Source organism: Brachyhypopomus gauderio, unplaced genomic scaffold (assembly GCF_052324685.1).
Source record: "Brachyhypopomus gauderio isolate BG-103 unplaced genomic scaffold, BGAUD_0.2 sc63, whole genome shotgun sequence".
Classification (NCBI taxonomy): Eukaryota; Metazoa; Chordata; class Actinopteri; order Gymnotiformes; family Hypopomidae; genus Brachyhypopomus; species Brachyhypopomus gauderio.
The window spans coordinates 587,501-608,895 of NW_027506884.1; the positions used below are offsets into that span (position 1 = coordinate 587,501).

Genomic DNA, 21,395 nt, shown 5'->3' on the forward strand with positions numbered 1-21,395 from the left:
ACCCCCCCTGCAGGCCGGCTGGGCCTGGAAGCAAGCACAACTACCCTTCAGCATTTCACAAATCAATTAGGCCTGCCGCTCAGCCAAAAGCAATACACAAAGGTGCTATGTTGGGTTGGGTGATTCATTTGGAAGCCTAGCTAGAATTTATGGATGGCTGGCCAGCTGCACTCTTTTAAGGTTAGGAATCCTTAACTTTATTATAACAGTTATAACTCCCTCTGAGTAAGGAACACTTGGACCTCACATTGGTATGCACAGCTAGGTCTTAACATTCAACTCATTTGTACAGATTCCATGCAGTCAGTGCTGCTTCGACTCACCTCATCCCTTTTTTGTCCCCTTTCTCCCACCGTACTGGCCCCGCCTCCCCTCAGCGTGCCACTGCAACCTACACGCGCGTCGATGTCGCTTCAACATGGAGCTGTACAAGTTGTCTGGCCGCAGGAGCGGAGGTGTGTGTCTCAACTGCAGGCACAACACGGCCGGCCGACACTGCCACTACTGCAAAGAGGGTTACTACCGGGACATGACCAAAGCCATCACCCACAGACGCGCTTGCAAAGGTAGGGCCCGGCTTTCCCACACAGGCTTGGGACATGGGGGGACATGGGGGGACATGGGGGGGGGGGGGGGGGGGGGGGGGGGGGCATGGGGACCATTCTTGTAACTGAACTTGGCCTCTAGCATGCGATTACTCACTTTCAAAAATGTCTTACGGCAAAGTGTAGTTTAAGTAATGTCCAGTGTCAAACAACTCATTATCTCCTTGAACATTTAAATCTCTGATAGGGTTGCATTTGGAAAGTAGAAGACTACCTCTGAAGTCTGGTTGCCTGGCATTAAAATAGAATACACTACATACAGAGAATATATTAAATCTAAAAGAACAACTTACATCCCCAGGGACTTCGTCACGTCGAAGGCAGAGAAAAGTCATAATTTATTTTTTCTCTTATAAGTGGTCAGAATTGCCCACTAAGGAGAAGCTATCACTGGCATGCCTGCATGCTAATTCTCCATATCCCATAAATCGCCAAAGGAACAGCAGGTGAGGCGTAGCAGGTGAGGCGTAGCGGGTGAGGCGTAGCGGGTGAGGCGTAGCGGGTGAGGCGTAGCGGGTGAGGCGTAGCGGGCGAGGCGTAGCGGGCGAGGCGTAGCGGGTGAAGCGTAGCGGGTGAGGCGTAGCGGGTGAGGCGTAGCGGGTGAGGCGTAGCGGGCGAGGCGTAGCGGGCGAGGCGTAGCAGGTGAGGCGTAGCGGGTGAGGCGTAGCCTACCCTGAAGCAGCAGTCCCACCTCCACTCCTGTGCCAACATGTGTACTCACTGCAGAACGGCAGAGAACATGAACACACCAGCAAGAGATCCGATGTGGTCTCCAGCACGACAGCGTAGCATACGCAGCCAACACAGCCAACGCATGCATCCAGACCTGGCACAGGCCAGGCAAGCACACACGTCTGGATTCACACACGACATAACGTAGCGGGGCCGGAGAACGCCCACACGTCCCTGACACGCTCGGCCTTGGCACGTGAACGGAAGGTGCTGGTGAGCTCCGTCTGCCAGGAATCAACCACAGAGGCTGAGCGCTGGCTTCACTGTCCAAAGAGCTACAAATATTAAATGCACATTAAATTGCAAAAAACTAATGCACATTACCAATAGCCCTACACAGCATGGACAGCTCCAATCAACCTCTAGTTACCTCTAATCAGTCTTTGCCCAACATGTCTTTTGCAGACCCTTTAAAGAAAAATGCACTTAACGGCTGAACTCCTGCCATTAAAGCAGAGGAGGGCCGTAACGGCAGAGATCCCGATACTCGGGCCTCCTATTCTTGTCATATGACTTTATTTGCTTTGCATGGAGAGGCCTAATGAGCGTGAGCTGCCCAGCGCAGAGCGGGCACGGAGCAGGACGAGCGTAGAGCAGTTCCCCTGGAAGAAGGCGGCCCAGGAGACCGGGGGGGTGTGGGGGGGCAGCTGTGGAATTCAGGACCGAAGTGGATGTTAACAATCACCCTCCACCCCTCTGCAGTTCTTCCCCTAAACACATTAGTTCAGTGTAATGAGATATTTAGTATATGAGACAGTCACGCAATAATGAGATGTTTCTCAGTCTGACTTATGTTGGGACAGCTGTATTGCTTGTGAGTGGAACCTCTTGTTTATTGATAATTGAAATCTTATTGATCCATGTAGAATCAGAAGTGGCAATCCACTGCGAACACCTTCGTGGTGAAAAAGTGGAAAAAAAGACGGAATGCACTTTTCAAATGAAAAAGAACAATGTTAATTTCAGTTGTTAAATCTTCAAAGCAAGATCTCTTCAAACTTATTTAACATTTGCCTTTTGGAACCATCGCATATTTAATAGTGAGAGCATCTGCAGAAGAGTCCATGACCAAACCACACTGTGGTTTTTAACCACTGTCGTGTTTGTTTTCCCATTGGCTCTGAACTGGATTCCACAGTATCGTTCTTATGCCCCTTCTGCCTGCCGTTCTTTTGACCCCGCCCACATATCCACCCCCTAAGGGGCTGAAGCCTCATTACTGTTTCAGTCTGGCTAATTGCTCTCACACCAAATGAAAACATCAATGAACTCGGAGGCTAACTGCTATAGGCAGCTGCTTAGCCGATCATCAGACAGCCTTGATTTTGGCACACTGTCTGAGCCCAGAGCTCAGGGATTATTAATGGCCATCGCAGCCCCATGGCTCATTGTCATGGCTTTCTTTCTCAGCGGGGGGATGCGGCTGATTCATAAGGAGGTTACAAATGGCTTTCGGCAACGTCGCGTCACCCTTGCCAGCCTAAACATTTGTTCAGGCTGTTTGTGGGATGCTCTGAGGTCAGGGAAGAAAAGACACGTCAGGGCTAATCACTGTATTATCCACACTGAATGGCCACTGTGTTCGAGACGCACGTCCAGTAGTGCAGTCGCCCTCTTTGCCATTCAGATCCGCAGCGATTCAACGTGCCATACATGCTTAGGTAACTCTACTGTCCAAACGTGCGTCCACAAGCACCAGAGGACCTGGGGTGTGCCGAGAAATCATCCCCCACACCACTGCTCCATCTCCATCAGCCAGGACTGGAGACCCTTGACAGGAAGACGTAGAAATCGGGATTCCCGCTGCTCAGTTTTCCAGTTTTTGCCTCTTTTGTCATTCTTACCTTTCTGTTTCCCTTATATCACTCAGTTTTCCTATTCTAATTCTATCCTCATTCCTTTTCTTTTCTAATGTGCAGTCATAACAAAACTGATCCACAGGAAACTTGCTCACCTGATATTATGATGTTCTTCAGTACTGCACGTCTTATTTCCACAGGAAGATCCGATTGTGATGGGGTAGTTGTCTCTAATAAAGTGGTCATTCACTGTATATATTTATTTGTTCAGTTAGTTCCTGGGTGATCCTAAAGACTTTCTCTAGTTCTGAAAAGAACGTAACATGCAGCTCTCGAATAGTCGGGAGTTGGGAGGAGGGGCCCTGACTGCCTCCAGTGTCGACTCCTCGTTTGTTTGGCTGTGAGCCAAGGGCTTCAAAAGCTAAACAGCCTGATTTGCTGCACGTTCCCCAGGTGACAGGTTCTTCCCTCCTCATGTCAGTCAGGGGGGCTGGCGTATTTATTGTTCGAGTCAGTCAACCATCCCCACATGCTTATTTTGGATGGGAGACAAACCACGGTGCCAGGGGTGCTTGTGGGTAGAAAATCTGCAAAAAATACCCACATGCACAGGATGGGGGGCCGCGGGGTGGCTTCGAGAACGTAAGGGAACTGGCTTCAAGAACGGAACTGGAGCACGTAGAGTACTTATTTATTATGTTATGTTCCAGATTAACAACTTCATCGTTCATCAAGCGATGTGCAAACAGGACGTCACCGGTCATTCCCAAACGGGACGTTCCCAGATGGACTCTTTCTTTCTACCTCATTGTATGCTTACCCTCCGTCTCATCCCCACCTCAACCTGCCACCTGTCTAATTATTTCCTCCATCACTCTCTTTTTCTGTCTCCTCCATCTCAGTCCTTCTCTTTCTTGTGGGCAAGACCTCACAGGCCACACGTTGCTACCTACCCAGCTACCTCTCCATCATTGGCACTGAACAAAAACTCCACTCCACCCCTGAGGCCCACCCCCACCCTCCCACTACTTAGTGGTGCTTCGGCGTGGTACGCAGGTGTGAAGTGCTCTATGATGAGCTGCAGGGGTGTAGGAGTTGTGCTCTGTGACAGTGGGTAGGCTGGATGGTGGGTGGCTCAAGCATTGCTGCTCTGGAGTGACTAGTATGAGCACAGCCGTGTCAAGTGCCCATTGAAATGTTCAAAACACGTCACCTCAGAACAGAGTTCCACCTTAAACACTTCACCTCAGAACAGAGTTCCACCTTAAACACCTCACCTCAGAACAGAGTTCCACCTTAAACACCTCACCTCAGAACAGAGTTCCACCTTAAACACCTCACCTCAGAACAGAGTTCCACCTTAAACACTTCACCTCAGAACAGAGTTCCACCTTAAACACTTCACCTCAGAACAGAGTTCCACCTTAAACACCTCACCTCAGAACAGAGTTCCACCTTAAACACCTCACCTCAGAACAGAGTTCCACCTTAAACACTTCACCTCAGAACAGAGTTCCACCTTAAACACCTCACCTCAGAACAGAGTTCCACCTTCAACACCTCACCTCAGAGGAGAGTTCCACCTTAAACACCTCACCTCAGAACAGAGTTCCACCTTAAAAACCTCACCTTAGAATAGAGTTCCACCTTAAATACGTCACCTCAGAACAGAGTTCCACTTTAAATACTTCACCTCAGAACAGAGTTCCACCTTAAACACCTCACCTCAGAACAGAGTTCCACCTTAAGCACCTCACCTCAGAACAGAGTTCCACCTTAAACACCTCACCTTAGAATATAGTTCCACTTTAAACCAATGAATGGACCCTCCAGTGTGGACATGAAGCACTTCAATAACTCGACGGATTATGTATTAATAAGTGTAGCTACAAACTCTTACATGCACACACACACACACACAAAGCAACTTACAACCATGATGAACTGGGGTCATTTTAGTTGGTACAAAGCAACTGTCTAAAGGTGAAAATTCTGGTGGTTGTTCCCACATCTGTTCTCTGAAAAAGCATCCAGACTCATCCAGAGGGAGTTTGAAATTAGTTCCAGCAAGCCACCCTCATTTGGTTTAGGTCATGGTCCCATCCCATTGTTTTGGTCATTTGTAATTATCCCATATTAGTTAACACAGGTTCTGTTTTTACTCAGGAGGGTTGGTCACATCATAGTCAGTAAGAGAAACATAAATTATGTTTTGATGGAAAAGGCAATAGTTTGGGAATGCTGTTTAGCTGGATTTAATTTAGGATGGAAAGTGCGATACATTTTACTCAGCACACCCATTTCCAAATGACTAAATAAAAAGAAGGAGTCTCACTGGACTGTTTAACAAACAGCACCCTCAGACTCGACAATGAACCCAAACAGACTCAGAGCAAAACAAGTTCCTACATCGTCTTGTTTAATTCAGTGGGCGATTTCTGATCCTCACGAGCGTCTCCCAGTATTCACTAATAACCCGACAGAGTTCCCGAGGCTGGCCTGCTTCAAGCTGTTTTCAAATTACTCCTTGGGTTCCATAAAAACCTACCGGCATGATGAAGAGGGCTGGGCTGGGACTTCAAACATGCAGCTTTATGGTAAACGTTTGGCAGAGCGAGCACGCAACGAAATTCTCACTTTTAACGTGCGATCCTCCTGACTAACAGCTTAAGCAGAACAGCTTTGAACCGTGCCGCGCTGCCCCGTTAATGGGGAGCGGTATTCAGGCTTTATTTGCAGGGGCCGTGCCTGCCAAGAGCCTTTACGTTGGAAACTCGATCAGAGAGGGCCATGAGCTGCCTACACTGAAGATCAGAACCCTCCAGCAGAGCACGAAAGGTTTTAACACGCACGCACACACTTTCAGACTCTCATACGCACACACGTGCACGCACAGGCAGAACCCGTGAGCTAGGAAAAGACCAGATGCACATATTCACATGTGCTCTAACACACACACACACACACACACACACACACACACACACACACACACACACACACACACACACACACACACACACACACACATCAAGCACAAATCAGGCTCTTACACAATGGAATGGACAACCTCTAAATGTTCTCACAGAAATACACACACACACAGACACACTTAATCACACAATGGAGAGCGTCCATCTCACACATGCAAGTAGGAATCCAGGAAAGCACCAGCTGGACAGATGTCTGGTCAGACCCTAACACACAGTCACAGGTGCAGGCTATAACTGCTCATACAGCCTTGGAGAATAATGGCACAAAATCGTGATCTGGTAAACCGAATAAAGTTCCAGCCTATCAGCACAGAGGGCAAGTCTACCTGCACTAACTAAAAAAATAGGTTCAACATATGTACCCTTAAAAAGCACTGGACAAAATCCATTAAACGGAGGTTTCCACTACAGTTCATCTTAAATGGCACAGAAATGCGCAGTGATGCATGTAAGCCCGTGAGCAGAAGGAGGCACTTCAGACATCTTGTGTTGGCTGTGTTCTTGTGTTGTTCCTCATTCAATCACAATGTTACAAATAACGATGCTTAGGTTGCCACTGCTAAAATAACAATGAAGCAAAATTCCAACCAGCAATTCAGCGTAGTCAGAAAACACTTTAAAATTCTTCTCTTGCTATACAAAATGATATTTGGCCAATATGTTCACATGAGGAACAGTATTAGACCAGATTTGTGTTGCGCTGAGCTGTTTTGTCACAGGGCTATAATGTATGTGGGGATATAATGTCTGTGGGGGTATAATATATGAAGGGTTATAATGCATGAGGGGGTATAAAGTCTGTGGGGTTCTAATACATGTGGAGGTATAAAGTCTGTGGGGTTCTAATACATGTGGGGGTATAAAGTCTGTGGGGTTTTAATACATGTGGGGGTATAAAGTCTGTGGGGTTCTAATGCATGTGGGGGTATCAAGTCTGTGGGGTTCTAATGCATGTGGGGGTATAAAGTCTGTGGGGTTTTAATACATGTGGGGGTATAAAGTCTGTGGGGTTCTAATGCATGTGGGGGTATAAAGTCTGTGGAGTTCTAATACATGTGAGGGTATAAAGTCTGTGGGGTTTTAATACATGTGGGGGTATAAAGTCTGTGGGGTTCTAATGCATGTGGGGGTATAAAGTCTATGGGGTTCTAATGCATGTGGGGGTATAAAGTCTGTGGGGTTTTAATACATGTGGGGGTATAAAGTCTGTGGGGTTCTAATGCATGTGGGGGTATAAAGTCTGTGGGGTTCTAATGCATGTGGGGGTATAAAGTCTGTGGGGTTTTAATGCATGTGGGGGTATAAAGTCTGTGGGGTTTTAATACATGTGGGGGTATAAAGTCTGTGGGGTTCTAATGCATGTGGGGGTATAAAGTCTGTGGGGTTCTAATGCATGTGGGGGTATAAAGTCTCGGGTTTTAATACATGGGGGGGTATAAAGTCTGTGGGGTTCTAATGCATGTGGGGGTATAAAGTCTGTGGGGTTTTAATACATGTGGGGGTATAAAGTCTGTGGGGTTCTAATGTTCTGTGACACATTCTGCTTCTCTTGTGTCTCCTTCTCTGTGCAGCATGTGACTGCCACCCGGTCGGTGCTGCGGGTAAGACCTGTAATCAGACCACAGGTCAGTGTCCGTGTAAGGACGGCGTGACGGGCATTACGTGTAACCGTTGTGCCAAAGGCTACCAGCAAAGTCGCTCCCCCATCGCCCCCTGCATCAGTAAGACCCTTCTCTACCACTTACTACCTCGCTCTGTCGTTTGGCTTCTCTCTCTGTCTCTCTCCTTCTCTCCCTCTTTCTCTCACTCTCTTTCTCACTCTCACACACCAATCAAGCCGTGATAAATGAACAGAAGGAAAAAGTAATAAATCCATCTGCTACTTCACTGGGATGTTTCCATGGCTACTACTTTTAGCAGTCAACAGACTTTAAGTGTGGAGTACACAATGCTAAAGCGTGTTTGTCAGGTGTTAATCCCAGCAGTGTAACAAGTCCTTTCCAAGGTATTTTAACGGAGCTGAGACTTTGACCTTTTATTGTTTGGTAAAGGAAATAAAAAGAGCCACTAACTGGTAGCCAAAAGACTACTACCTTTTCAATTGATCCACTATAAATTAATAATCGTCACAATCAGTGCAATATAATTTCAGCTCAAAAAACAACCAGTAAACTTTAAACTAGACAACTTAGCGTTCGATGAAACTCCCACGGCCCGGCTGTGTACGTCACCCTAAAGAAAGTTTACCTACACACTTTGTCATTCATGAATGTGCCAATCTTTTCATTCACACACCCTCGTCTCTGTATCCATTATTTCCTTGGATGGACATCTTGCTATTTGACCTGCACTAAAGCAAACAGCCTCCGCGGCCAGCCGGCATGGCCTGGTGTGGCCCCGCGCCTCGCTGATGGCCCGTCAAGCCGGGAATCTAACTGGCTGTTCCAAAGCCATGATTGGTGATATGTTTATTGGCAGTATCAACAAGGCTGCAGATTCCGTCTCCGTGGTGATAAACGGGAGGACCACACAGCGGGCTGCGGCAGGGCTAGGTCAGGGTGGTGGTGACGGTGGGGGCGGGTGGGGGCGGGTGGGGGCGGTGAGGGTGCTGGAAGGGGGTGGAGGGGTGTGGGGACTGGCCATCGTCCCTTCTTGGCTGGCATCGCTTGATAAGATAATTGCTGGGAGCACGACACAATGGCGGGCCGCTTGCCCTAACCTCGATCATTCCCCTGTGCTATAATGGACACCGTTGTCAATACGGATGAATTTGGCCTTCGGACAAGGCTATCTCGGGTATATGGAACCAGTCTGATATGTTTGGCAGGGCTCCGTGAAGTGAAACGAAACCCGTGAACCCTGCAGAAGTTACTTTCCCTTCGTTTCAGTGGGAAAGTAACAAATATAGTGTAAGATCTGGAGAGAGAGCACCAGTGGCTCTGCACAGATTTGGTTTCTGTTTTCCGAGATAATGTGTTTTAGCTTTAATAGGTTGATATAAAAAGTTTGTGACATTGGACATTATGCCAAGTGCAGTTTTAACTGCACTAGATCCCCTAACGGCATATACCTTACAATAGAGAACACTGAGAGAAGTCTGGGCCTCGAGCTGCTATTACACTCAACCATGCATTTTCATCAACGATCAATCACATGTCTATTACAAGTAGTCTTGAGACTCCCCATGTCTATATTTATTATTCTCTGTAATACATAATATCCTTAAAACAGTACAGTTTATTTGTTCCAAGCCTTTTCCAGAAAGGGGAAATTTCAAGCAGAAGGAGATGAGTCATGGCATGGAGCAGCTTTCTTGTTGGTAATCGCCACTGTTTCCTTTTCTCTGGTTATAGAGATTCCAGTTGCTTCTCCCACTGCTACTTACACCAGTTCAGAAGAACCAACAGGTGAGTAACAAATCAGTTAATAAGTTTCATAACCCGAGGGAAACGTGAATCTTGTGGGCACAGAGGCGAAACCGCATCAGGACATTAGACCGTGATTACACACTGGATATGAAACGCTGTGTGCACGTGCATGCTGTAAGTTGCACTGTTGAGCTACTTCATCTTCCTCTCTTTCTGATCATCTTTGCTCACCTCCCCGTCTCATCTGGTAAGCTGCAGCCTTCACAGTTGAGGCGTGTCAATAAAGTGATTATTTCTTTACAAAACATCTGCAGATGCATGTGGCTTTCTTCTTCCATGATGGGAAATGCAACACATATGCCAAACAAGGCCCCACACCCTATTCATATCCAAATGATTGAAACATGTTAGATGGTGGTGGTGACCTAGAAGATCCATTAATATTATTCTATGCCTAGTTCTTTATCAATCTTTATTTTGCTGACATTTATTAAATTCTGACTGGCGGCCACAGGCTTAAGTCGGTGCGGTCCAGAAGCATGCTGGGAAACTTAATCTGATTACATGCTTCATTTGCATGGGATTGTTTCTGCGTGCCGGCGCTCTCTGTGCAGAATGAGGTGGGATCTCGTGCTGCCTTTCTCCTTTTCACACTTGATTATCTCAGCAGTCTGGTCAGCGTCAGCTCCACAGGAGGCTGTGATGGCCACTCCGCTCAGATGTTCTACCAAAGACCTGCTAATTCGGCTAACTCAACCTGCTAATGTTTCTCAAAGCTAGAGACACCCAAGAGAGTCTTCCGGTCCTTAACTCCCATATTGGAATGGACAGGACATTTGCAGCTTGCTTGTGCAAGATCTCATCGATTGATTCCATCTCTGAAGTATTTGGCAGTTTATAAAATTAACCAACCAGAGAATGTGTGAATAAATTGGGAGTAAATGGGGATGCAAAACAAGGAACACTTCCTAGAGCACAGGTACTGCTGACTGTCCTAAAGAACCTTTCCTCGGACGTGTAGCGGTGACGCTGGAGAGACAGCCTCTGGTGTGGTCCCCTGGTGGAGCAGCAAGGCCTGGCTCGAGAGGCTCCACAAAGCAGACGCTTGTCTCCCAGCAGGGGCCGGGTGTTAATGAGCACCGGGGGTGTGATGGGGAGCGGTGGGCTTTGTGTCCCTGGCCTAATGGTGGCCCGGGCGTATCAAAGAGAGGCAGGACGGGGCGGACGGGGCCTGCGGGCGCACAAAGCGCTCCCGTCCCTTCACAGCACATTTACATGGAAATCAGGCGTGGCCGATACGGACTCATCAAATTCATTTACTTTAGGTTTTTCCTCCTTCTTCATCGCTTTCTCCTTCGCTCGTAGCCCCGCCCGCCCCCAGCCCCATCCCCCACCTGAGTCCTCCTGGACACATTTTTGTACTGCCTGAGCAATACAAAATTTTCTTGGTAGAAATGTTTTTGTTGTTGTTGTTGTTGTTTTTACATATACACACAATCATTACCTCACACTACTCACTCTTTCCATTTCTCTCTCTTTCTCTTTCTATTTTTTTTTCTATTTCTCCCTCTCTCCCCCCCTCACCCCCACCCCAATTCCTTCCCCTAACCCTATCACCCCCTCTTCCTCCCCCTTCAAACTTCTTTTCGGGATGGCGTTTTTTTCCCGCTCCGCTATCGCCTGGGCAACCTCATTCACACGGAATAGAAAGGCCCGTGAAAAGGGAGGGCTGAACAGAGCCCGGCAGAAAATAATGAAGTTTGTCCATATTCAGGCAAAAGCTGAAAGGTCCCCTCTCTCCCACCTCCCTCCAAACTCCTCCAACCCCACCCCACCCCCACCCCCCGCACCCCAAAAACGCGTTATTACCGCACTGTGAGGTAGCCGCACCAGGAGGCTTTCTGGTTCCAATTTGTGTCAGGACAGGAGAGAGAGACGTCACAGGGAACCAGGCTGTGTTCCTGCAACGTCTGGCCTCGTTTGAGACCGGCCCTCTGTCCAAAAAGGTGTCTGGCATCAGCCCAACGCAGGCCATCGCAGAGGTGTTCTGGCACGTTCTGGAGCTCAGGATGGATGCGCCGTGCACTGGAGCTATCAATCACAGAGGCCCGACCCAGTGACGGAGAACTGATACACAGCGAGCAGCGTTCAGACCAGGATCCACTCTGGCCGGGCTGTGTGTAAGCCACACTCAGTAGGTGAATGGAGTGTGGCTTAATTTAATTCAGTTGATTTGAATTAGTTGAAGGATCCTGGGTGAGGAGAACTCTCAGCTGTGATTCTCACCCCCTCTCAGTGGCCTTTCTTTGAGTTGAAATGACCCTTTCACCCTGCAGAGCTGACATGGTTAATGTCGGGTCTGGGGACGTCGCAGGAGGAATGGAGAGACCGGGCATGGATAATAAGGGTGAGAGAGGACCTGACAATAGTCCAGTTTAAGCCTTAGTCTGATCTGTGCAGGGGCACTTTCACTGGGAGGGTGTTGGGTGTCCGACAGGAGGCAGGAGGCTGTGCCACACCAGAGTCTGGCCGTGGAATCTCATAGCATATTACAGCACTGTGCAGTTGTGTATAAAAAAAAATATGGTTCTTCAGAGCTGATGGGGTGGGGAGCAATATTCACTGTTTATAATGTACTTGGACATTATGAATTTGCCATGACAGTTTGGCAGGCTTCCATGGCTTTCCAAATGTCTCGCAAGTTGGATCCACCTTGGACTTGTTCTGACACATGAGGTGTCCCATAAAAATGACCCAAAAACATACGTTGTTCCATAAAACACATCCGCGGAGCTCTTCTGTCAGGAAGCTCCACCTGATTTGTCTTCTCTGTGCCTGTCCTTCCACAGACTGTGATGCCCACTGCAAGGCCTCTAAGGGCAAACTGAAGGTCACCATGAAGAAGTACTGCAAGAAAGACTTTGGTGAGTGAGTCACACTTTACATGCGTCTGATCTCCAGCTGGGTGAATGCCACAGCTGCCCAGGGAACTCCCTGAAGACCAGGGTGCCGAGAGCAGTGTCTGGCACTGAAGTCAAGGGGACGAAACGTTGCACAACGCTGTCGTAAAATATTCTTGAACAGAGAAATTAAGGTAAAACATATTCAGCCAGTCACTCAATGACTCTGGCTGGGCCAAAAATCTTAAAATCGAGAACAAATCATACACAGATCTATGTCCAGCATATTCCATCTGTCTGTTTGTCTGTCTGTCTCTCTCTATCTGTCTCTCTCTCTCTCTCCATCTCTCTATATCCCTCTCACTCTTTCTCAGTCTTTCTCTGTTGTTCTCGCTCTCTCTTTAACTCTTCTATAGAGCTGATGGTTTATTCATGGGGTCTGGGTTTAAGTTATAGCATCAAAGCTCATGGCCCAGCACGGCTGGGCCGATGCCTCTCGATGCCCGTGCTCTGGCTCCAGTCTGCAGAGGACAAAGGGAACAGCTGGTTCTTGTTGAAGTCCCAGATCTGCAGGGGGTTCGTGAGCACCAGCGCTCATACGTGTGTTGATAGAGGTTGAAGGATTTATAAGCGCTGTCAGATCTCTGTCCTTCAAGCCAACATGGCAGACACAAATCTTCCTAGGCAGAAAGTAAAAAAGAACACCTCATGAATGCCAAGGTAGAGTACTACTAACAGAACCACCAAATCTGTGTGAGCAGACCTACTGCATGCTGTCTAATATTGTTGCTGACTGGTCTCTACTGCTGAATGCTTCAAACTGTCACGTATACTCCAAATGTACAGGCAGAGAATGAAGGTCTGGTTAGGGCCACTCACCAACCCTAAAGCTGTGTGTAGAACAAGAGAAAACGGGGACGATATTTGACATCATAACGTAACACTTGAGCCGTCTGGAAAATGTATCATGCTACAGGGTGTTAAGCGGGTTAAGAACATTGCCAGGGGACAGAAAGAAAGAGTGTGTGTGTGTGTGTGTGTGTGTGTGTGTGTGTGTGTGTGTGTGTGTGTGTGAGTGTGAGAGAGGGGAGGCGGAGAGAGAGAACACACATAAACATGCCCCTCGTGCTGCAAATGTATAGCACAGTCATAGAGGCCATCCAGAGTGCATCTTGTCAGTACATCAGTAGCACCACATCAATATTAATATCTCATTACTTCTTATTACTTTAAACAAGTCATTTAAAATCACTCTGCGACTATCTCTCTATATGCCCTGCCTTCCAAAACCTTTCCTGGCCATATTTCCAGTGGGCAGAAACTTTGAGACATTAGATCATGACCATCAGCATAAAGCCTCCCTGCAATGCAGAAGCAAGCGAGGTGGTAGTGGGAGAGCAGGGGGATCTGGTAACAGCCACCAGTGCATGTCTGTAGCGCACGTCTGTAGCGCACGTCTGTAGCGCACGTCTGTAGCGCACGTCTGTAGCGCTCGTCTGTAGCGCTGGTCTGTAGCGCTCGTCTGTAGCGCTGATCTGTAGCGCTGGTCTGTAGCGCACGTCTGTAGCGCTCGTCTGTAGCGCTCGTCTGTAGCGCATGTCTGTAGCGCTCGTCTGTAGCGCTGGTCTGTAGCGCTCGTCTGTAGCGCTGATCTGTAGCGCTGGTCTGTAGCGCACGTCTGTAGCGCTCGTCTGTAGCGCTCGTCTGTAGCGCACGTCTGTATCGCTTGTCTTTAGCACTCGTCTGTAGCGCTGGTCTGTAGAGCTGGTCTGTAGCGCTCATTTGTATCACTCGTCTGTAATGTTCGTCTGTAGCACTCATCTGTAGTGCTTGTCTGTAACAGCCGTCTGTAGCGCTGGTCTGTAGTGCTTGTCTGTAACAGCCGTCTGTAGCACTGGTCTGTAGTGCTTGTCTGTAGCAGCCGTCTGTAGCGCTGGTCTGTAGCACTGTTCTGTAGCGCTGGTCTGTAGTGCTCGTCTGTAGTGCTTGTCTGTAGCAGCCGTCTGTAGCGCTGGTCTGTAGCACTGTTCTGTAGCGCTGGTCTGTAGCGCTCGTCTGTAGCGCTCGTCTGTAGCGCTCGTCTGTAGCAGCCGGTCTGTAGCACTGGTCTGTAGCGCTGGTCTGTAGCACTGGTCTGTAGCACTGGTCTGTAGTGCTGGTTTGTAGCACTGGTCTGTAGTGCTGGTCTGTAGCACTGGTCTGTAGCACTGGTCTGTAGCGCTGGTCTGTAGCACTGGTCTGTAGCGCTGGTCTGTAGCACTGTTCTGTAGCACTGGTCTGTAGCGCTGGTCTGTAGCGCTGGTCTGTAGCACTGTTCTGTAGCGCTGGTCTGTAGCGCTCGTCTGTAGTGCTTGTCTGTAGCAGCCGTCTGTAACGCTGGTCTGTAGCACTGGTCTGTAGTGCTGGTCTGTAGCACTGGTCTGTTGTGCTGGTTTGTAGCACTGGTCTGTAGTGCTGGTCTGTAGCGCTGGTCTGTAGTGCTGGTCTGTAGCGCTCGTCTGTAGTGCTGGTCTGTAGCACTGGTCTGTAGCACTGGTCTGTAGCGCTAGTCTGTAGCACTGGTCTGTAGTGCTGGTTTGTAGCACTGGTCTGTAGTGCTGGTCTGTAGTGCTGGTCTGTAGCGCTGGTCTGTAGTGCTGGTCTGTAGTGCTGGTCTGTAGCACTGGTCTGTAGCACTGGTCTGTAGCGCTGGTCTGTAGCACTGGTCTGTAGCGCTGGTCTGTAGCACTGTTCTGTAGCACTGGTCTGTAGCGCTGGTCTGTAGCACTGTTCTGTAGCGCTGGTCTGTAGCGCTCGTCTGTAGTGCTTGTCTGTAGCAGCCGTCTGTAACGCTGGTCTGTAGCACTGGTCTGTAGCGCTGGTCTGTAGCACTGGTCTGTTGTGCTGGTTTGTAGCACTGGTCTGTAGTGCTGGTCTGTAGCGCTGGTCTGTAGTGCTGGTCTGTAGCGCTCGTCTGTAGTGCTGGTCTGTAGCACTGGTCTGTAGCACTGGTCTGTAGCGCTAGTCTGTAGCACTGGTCTGTAGTGCTGGTTTGTAGCCCTGGTCTGTAGCGCTGGTCTGTAGCGCTGGTCTGTAGCGCTGGACTGTAGTGCTGGTTTGTAGCCCTGGTCTGTAGTGCTGGTCTGTAGCGCTGGTCTGTAGTGCTGGTTTGTAGCCCTGGTCTGTAGCGCTGGTCTGTAGCGCTGGTCTGTAGCGCTGGACTGTAGTGCTGGTTTGTAGCCCTGGTCTGTAGTGCTGGTCTGTAGCGCTGGTCTGTAGTGCTGGTCTGTAGCACTGGACTGTAGCGCTGGACTGTAGTGCTTGTCGTCATGATGTGCCAGAGCTGTAAAGTTCCGCTGCATCTCTCCCCCACCAGTTGTTCATGCATTTTGGGTTCATTGTCGCGAGGGAGCCATATATTACGCTGATATTCAGGAGGAGATGGAGTGTGAGCCAGGCTTGTGTCTCTTGACCGCAGCACAGCTTCCTTCAGACAAAGCCAGAGAGAGAGAGAGAGAGAGAGAGAGCACTGAAGTATCTTTGCCAGCTTCAGCATTCAATATGGCTCTAGTTACAGATTCATGTGTGTGTGTGTGGGTGTGTGAGTGTGTGTGTGAGAGGGAGAGAAAGAGAGATAGAGAGAGAGAGAGAGAGAGAGATACAGAGAGATAGAGAGAGAGAGAGAGAGAGAGAGAGAGTGTGTCACCCTCCCCTCTTACTAAACAATAAAAGCTCATTCCCAAGTTTTGGCCTAAAGCGTGCATCGCTGTATCATCTCACATTGTGTCCATGACTCCATGCCAGTCTTTGAGGGGAAAGCTTTGGCTGCCCCACTGGCTCTGGTACATTTTTAGAGCTACTCACTGCACGCCTTAAAACATTTCATCAAATAGCAGTAGGATACGTCCTTTGTTTTCTTCTCGTTACTTTGCTTTCATTTATTTCTATTCTTGAATTTCTCTCCATATTTACGGTAATTAGCACACACGATTGACAAAGTACTGCTGTTCCCCTGACGTTTCTACTGAAGCTGTTTCTGACCCAATGTGAAGCTAAAAGACAAAGCGAGGAGACTCCCAGCCACCCTGCGGGGTCCGCCGCGCGTGTTATGGGCAGCTGGCTGATTCTGGAGACGCGTCGCATGCTGTAAATGGGCCATGCTGTTCCTATACAGCACTGTCAGCCGCCCAAAAAGCCTCGCAATTCATCAGTCAAAGCAGGGGAGGAGAAAGTCACAAGTGCTTTCAAATGAGTCCAAATAAGCGTGGAAGTATGGGGACTCTTCTGTTTTCCCCATTCACGGGGTAATAAAAGGAGAGGGAGAAAATGTGATCCTTCTGAAACAACTCCCGAGAAAAACCCCAGTTGTCATACCCCTCCGCATAATTCATATTTTAAATGCAGTCAGAGATATTTTTCATTTAGGGCCATTATGAAGAACTTGAAAATGATTGCAAAAGATGATTTGTGCCATTATTGTTCTTCTTTTTCAAAATTTATTTTTCAAAATGTTTCAAGGCAGATGTCAGATCTTTGGTTTGCTCTAGAAGGTTCTTGAAGCAGGTCTGGGTTTCTCTGACCTCTTGTTGACTACAGTTAAGCCCAAGAGTTTGGTTGCATGCCTTTGTGTGACTGGATATTTGCACACCCCTATTTTTCACAATGTGTGTGTGTGTGTGTGTGTGTGTGTGTGTGTGTGTGTGTGTGTGTGTGTGTGTGTGTGTGTGTGTGTGTGTGTGGGTGTGTGCAAGTGTGTGTATGTGTGTTTTTGTGTTTGTGTTTGCGTGTGACTTCACTGCGTGTCCAAGGATCACAGAAAGAGGCTCGTCCATCTCAACCCTCTGCCTCTAGTGCCCATCAGTTGTTAAATCCGGCCTCTGGTGTCAACGATAGAAATGAGAGGAAGAAATATTCCCTGTTTGTCCTCTTTTCTTCTCAGTCTCTACGGAGACATCAAGTATAAAGGGGTGAATTCTGGAACTGCCATCCCACGGCTGGAAGAGCCGCCACGAATCAAAGCCCTGTGTGTGTGTGTGTGTGTGTGTGTGTGTGTGTGTGTGAGAGTACACGGGGCCCAAGCTCTACCACACACATTTGCGGCGAGGCCAGCAGTCAGTGTGGTGCTCAGCGTCTAGGCCCAGGGTGTCGGGACAGGGGGGCGTGAGGGTGAGCCGCAGGCCGCTAATCAGGCGCACTAATTCGATTAGGCTGGCTTGTGTAGAGCGCGTGGGTCACGCCCCAGCACATTGCCCAAAGACACAGAAGAGCGGCAGCAGGCTGGGGTTTGGGGGGGGGGGGGGGGGGGGGGTGCTGCTCTTCTCCTCAGCCCTGCCTCCGTATCTACTCATCCATCGCCCTTCTCTTCCTCTCCCAGCTGGCTCGCTTCCCCGTCTGTGTGCCTCTGTCTGTCTTTCTCCAGTTTCGATGTCTAAAACGGTCCCGGCGTAGCCTGTTCTCTGTGGCTAAGGGTCCAGGATCCGTTCCATTCTCTGCATGTTCCCTATTCAGTCTGATGTAATCGCGTTTTGGGACACGGCCACACTGGCCTGGGATTTCCGAGCCCGCGCCGTCTCAGAGTCTCGCCACCGCACAATGTGACGGCGGTGTGCTTGGAGCTTATTTGCAGCCTGTGAGCTCGTGGATGGCTCACACTGGTTCCTGCTATGCGAGACAACATGACAGGCGTGAGACAAAAATGAGACGAAAGCGAGACAAGAATGAGACTCCAGCAGCGGAATTCTCACGCTGCTCTTGGAACCAGGCGCTGGGAGCCCATGGGTTCAGCGAGCCGATGAGCTCGGAACACTTCCAGGATTCTTCTGGAAGCTTCTCTGTGGCTGGGAAGATAAATAGCTGACTCCCCTCCGAGGCCACCCTCCCCAGCTCCTCCACACTCGCCTGGGTTCTTTTTATCTCCCTCTCTTTGGCCCAAGGAACGGGCTTCGGCCCAGAGAACCAGCGGGGATGAATGGGGAGCTCGTGGGAGTGCGCTCTCCTCACACCGACACTTCTCTTTTCTTCTCTCAAATTGGGTGCAATTTGCTCACAGCAGGCCCCCCGCTGCCCAGCCGGGACATTCCACTGTGTTCTAGGGGGCGATTCATGGCCTCGTCACTAAAGAGTGCTCACATTCAACAGACGGGGGGGGGGGGGGGGGGGGGGGGAAGGGAAACAGACCACTTCCCCTGTCAGGTTTACATAATGCCTCGAATGGCGTATTTCTTAAACATGATTCACCTCTGATTAACAGGTGGGTCACTGTCAGTGTATGTGTGTATACTCATTTGAGTTTGTTAACATCTTCTGTGCATTTTGCAGCAGAAGGCATGCCCTCGTTTCCAAACTGGGTCAATTCCCTCTAATTGTGAAATAGAGACTCTTAGGTAGGCCCCCTCTGGGCCTTTCTAGAACATTCCCCACCAAACCACTTCATCTTGAGCACAGATTAGCTCAGAAGCTTGGCATGCGTGTGTAGAATGATGTGACGCTAGACTAGCCCCACGCCATCAGGAACTGCCTCACAGAAAAGGTGTATTTTCTATAAGTCATGTGTTTGACTTTCGCGACTACCGCAATGTTGTGACAAAGTTTTTCTGATTGCCTGCTCTCTTTCCCACCTCTGGATCATTTCAGAGTTCCCAGCAACCTCCTGGCTTCTTATCGCAATACGTCTTGAAATGTTCGATTCCCCTGTAAATGTACATCTCCTTGTGCTGAGGTCCGATGGAGAGGAAAGTTTTCAAGGCCTCACACGCTGCCAGCCCTGCAGGTCCTGGCGGGGGCGGGGAAGGTCCCGCAAGCCCTCGTCGCGCGCATGCATTGTCTTTGGCTGTGAGTGCTATGGCAACTGTTGCTGCAATATGGAGCACGCAGGCCAGAACAACGAGGAAAGGTCAGGGGTCAGGGGTCAGAGTGAGGGGAGAGTGGGGGGGGGGGAAGGCATGAAAAAGAACAACTCAACCATTTTTAGATATGCAGTAATAATCAGAACGCACATGGCGAAGAGCACTTTAGACACAATAACACAATTCTGAATCACATCAGGAGGGAAAAAAAGCACCAGACAACAATCATCTTTATCCTGACAGGACAATGGAGCAGGACTCATACTATCACCCACAACCTGAGCTCATTTCAGGAGTGTATTAATCCAGACGTCCCCCCTCAAGGCCCTGTGTCTACTACATCTTTCATCTTCCCCATTTACTAATTGTTCAGACTCATTATATCAGCAGCTCATTCCCAAGCCCATTCCAGCAGTGATCTCAGTGAGGCAGCACACACTGTCCGTGGATCGGTTCACCAACTCCTTCCTTCTTCTGTTCCCAGCATCTAGCACATTTGTAATCACATGTGGCTCTACTTTTCTGCTGGGTTTAAATCATGGACCGTACTGTCTATGTTTAAAGATGGAGTCCAGTGAAGTCATCAGGTGGTCATCTCTTCTTTCAAGAAGTCTAAGATAAATCTGCTTTTTGAAAATGGGAACAGGAATGCAAGTGCACGTCTGTGGACATTTAGAAAAGGTTCAGATGTACCTGGGCAATGTCTCAGAAATAAGAATGATACTTACGACGCGATGCTTATCACACATGACACATATCACACGTGATTCTTCGCACTTAAGAATTTTTTTTATACCTTTATGGAATACACAGTGAATAAATCTAAAATACTGTGTCTGAGTACTGAGCATGTGCGTCTGCGCCTCTCTCCAGCGGTCCAGGTCCACGTCCTGAAGGGAGACAAGGCTGGTGAGTGGTGGAAGTTCACCATCAACATCATCTCCGTCTACAAGCAAGGCGAGCACCGTATCCGCCGTGGCGAGCAGCTGCTCTGGCTACGTGCCAAGGACGTGGCCTGCAAGTGCCCCAAGATCAAGCCCGGCCGCAAGTACCTTCTCCTGGGCTCGGACGAGGGCGACACGCGCGGCCAGAGCGGCGTGGTGGCCGACAAGGGCAGCCTGCTCATCCCCTGGAAGGACCTGTGGGCCCGACGTCTCCGCAAGTTTCAGCAACGCGACAAGAGGGGCAAGTGCTAGAGAGGCCAGCGCGGGGTGGGGGGTCCTGGGAGGGGGGTGGGGGAGGGGGTGTAGGGGTGACGTAGGGAGGGATGAGCGGAGTGCTGCTAAGCAGACGGATGTCGCTAGCCTTTCATAGGAACTGTCATGAAGAATGCCCAGTCTCGCAGCTTTGTCACCTTTTGTTTTGTTTTTCTTTGAGTTGTTTTGTGTGTGTGTGTGTGTGTGTGTGTGTGTGTGTGTGTGTGCCTTTTTTTGTTTCGTTTTGTTGATTTTGCAGAGTTTGCACCTAATGTTACGTATACAGTGTGTAAAGTCATCTGGAACGATCAGTTCTGGTATCTCTCACTTTCTTTTATGTCCTCTCAGACACCCGTTTTGTTTTGTTTTTTCTTTTGTTGTTTTTTTACAAGACACAAAAGCAATGTTAGCTAATGTGTCACACGTGCTCTTTTGGACTGGATTATGTCTTGTAAGACAAGAATTGTGATTTAGAGAATTTTCTCTTCTTTTGAAATGCTCACATTTGCTTGGACTAGTTATGACAAATCTAAAGTTACCTTGTAGTCGTTACTGTATCTTGATCATGTTGAAGCTGTTTCCTACAAGACAAGTTCAAAGAGTAAACTAACACGCTCTAAAAAACACACTTTTCAGTAAAACTTCATGAGCAATACCTCAATGTTTCAGATTCTCAGTGTTTTAAGTCATTGAAAATGTTCCAAGGAAAAGTGATATCATGTTTCATTGCATAATGTTCAAAATCAGCAGGAACCACTACTTGTGTGAGAGGAATGTTGTCTTTTTAATGCTCTTTGCAGTGTACAGTATAGCATATTTGACTGTAGATTACCATAGTGTGAGTCTAATTAAAGACATAAAGCAGTATCTTTAACCACTTATTGATCCTTGATAGTGAATAACTCGTGAATTAAGTTTAGAATTTCAGGCTCACTTTCAAGGTACACTTTGTGTGATATTTGCAGGCATGGGTAGCTC

General features: G+C 48.7%; 1 protein-coding gene across 2 annotated transcripts in view; it reads left to right on the plus strand.

Annotated features, from left to right (window-relative positions):
- The window catches only part of ntn1b (netrin 1b), a 42,346-nt gene extending 21,914 nt beyond the window's left edge, over positions 1–20,432 (plus strand). For both annotated transcript variants that reach the window (XM_076988587.1, XM_076988588.1), the window contains 5 exons: positions 378–566; positions 7,701–7,850; positions 9,483–9,536; positions 12,347–12,421; positions 20,095–20,432. In XM_076988587.1, coding sequence (XP_076844702.1) covers positions 378–566; positions 7,701–7,850; positions 9,483–9,536; positions 12,347–12,421; positions 20,095–20,417 — 791 coding nt within the window. In that variant the 3' untranslated portion in view covers positions 20,418–20,432. The remainder of the gene's footprint in view (positions 1–377; positions 567–7,700; positions 7,851–9,482; positions 9,537–12,346; positions 12,422–20,094) is intronic.
- Positions 20,433–21,395: the final 963 nt, after the last annotated feature.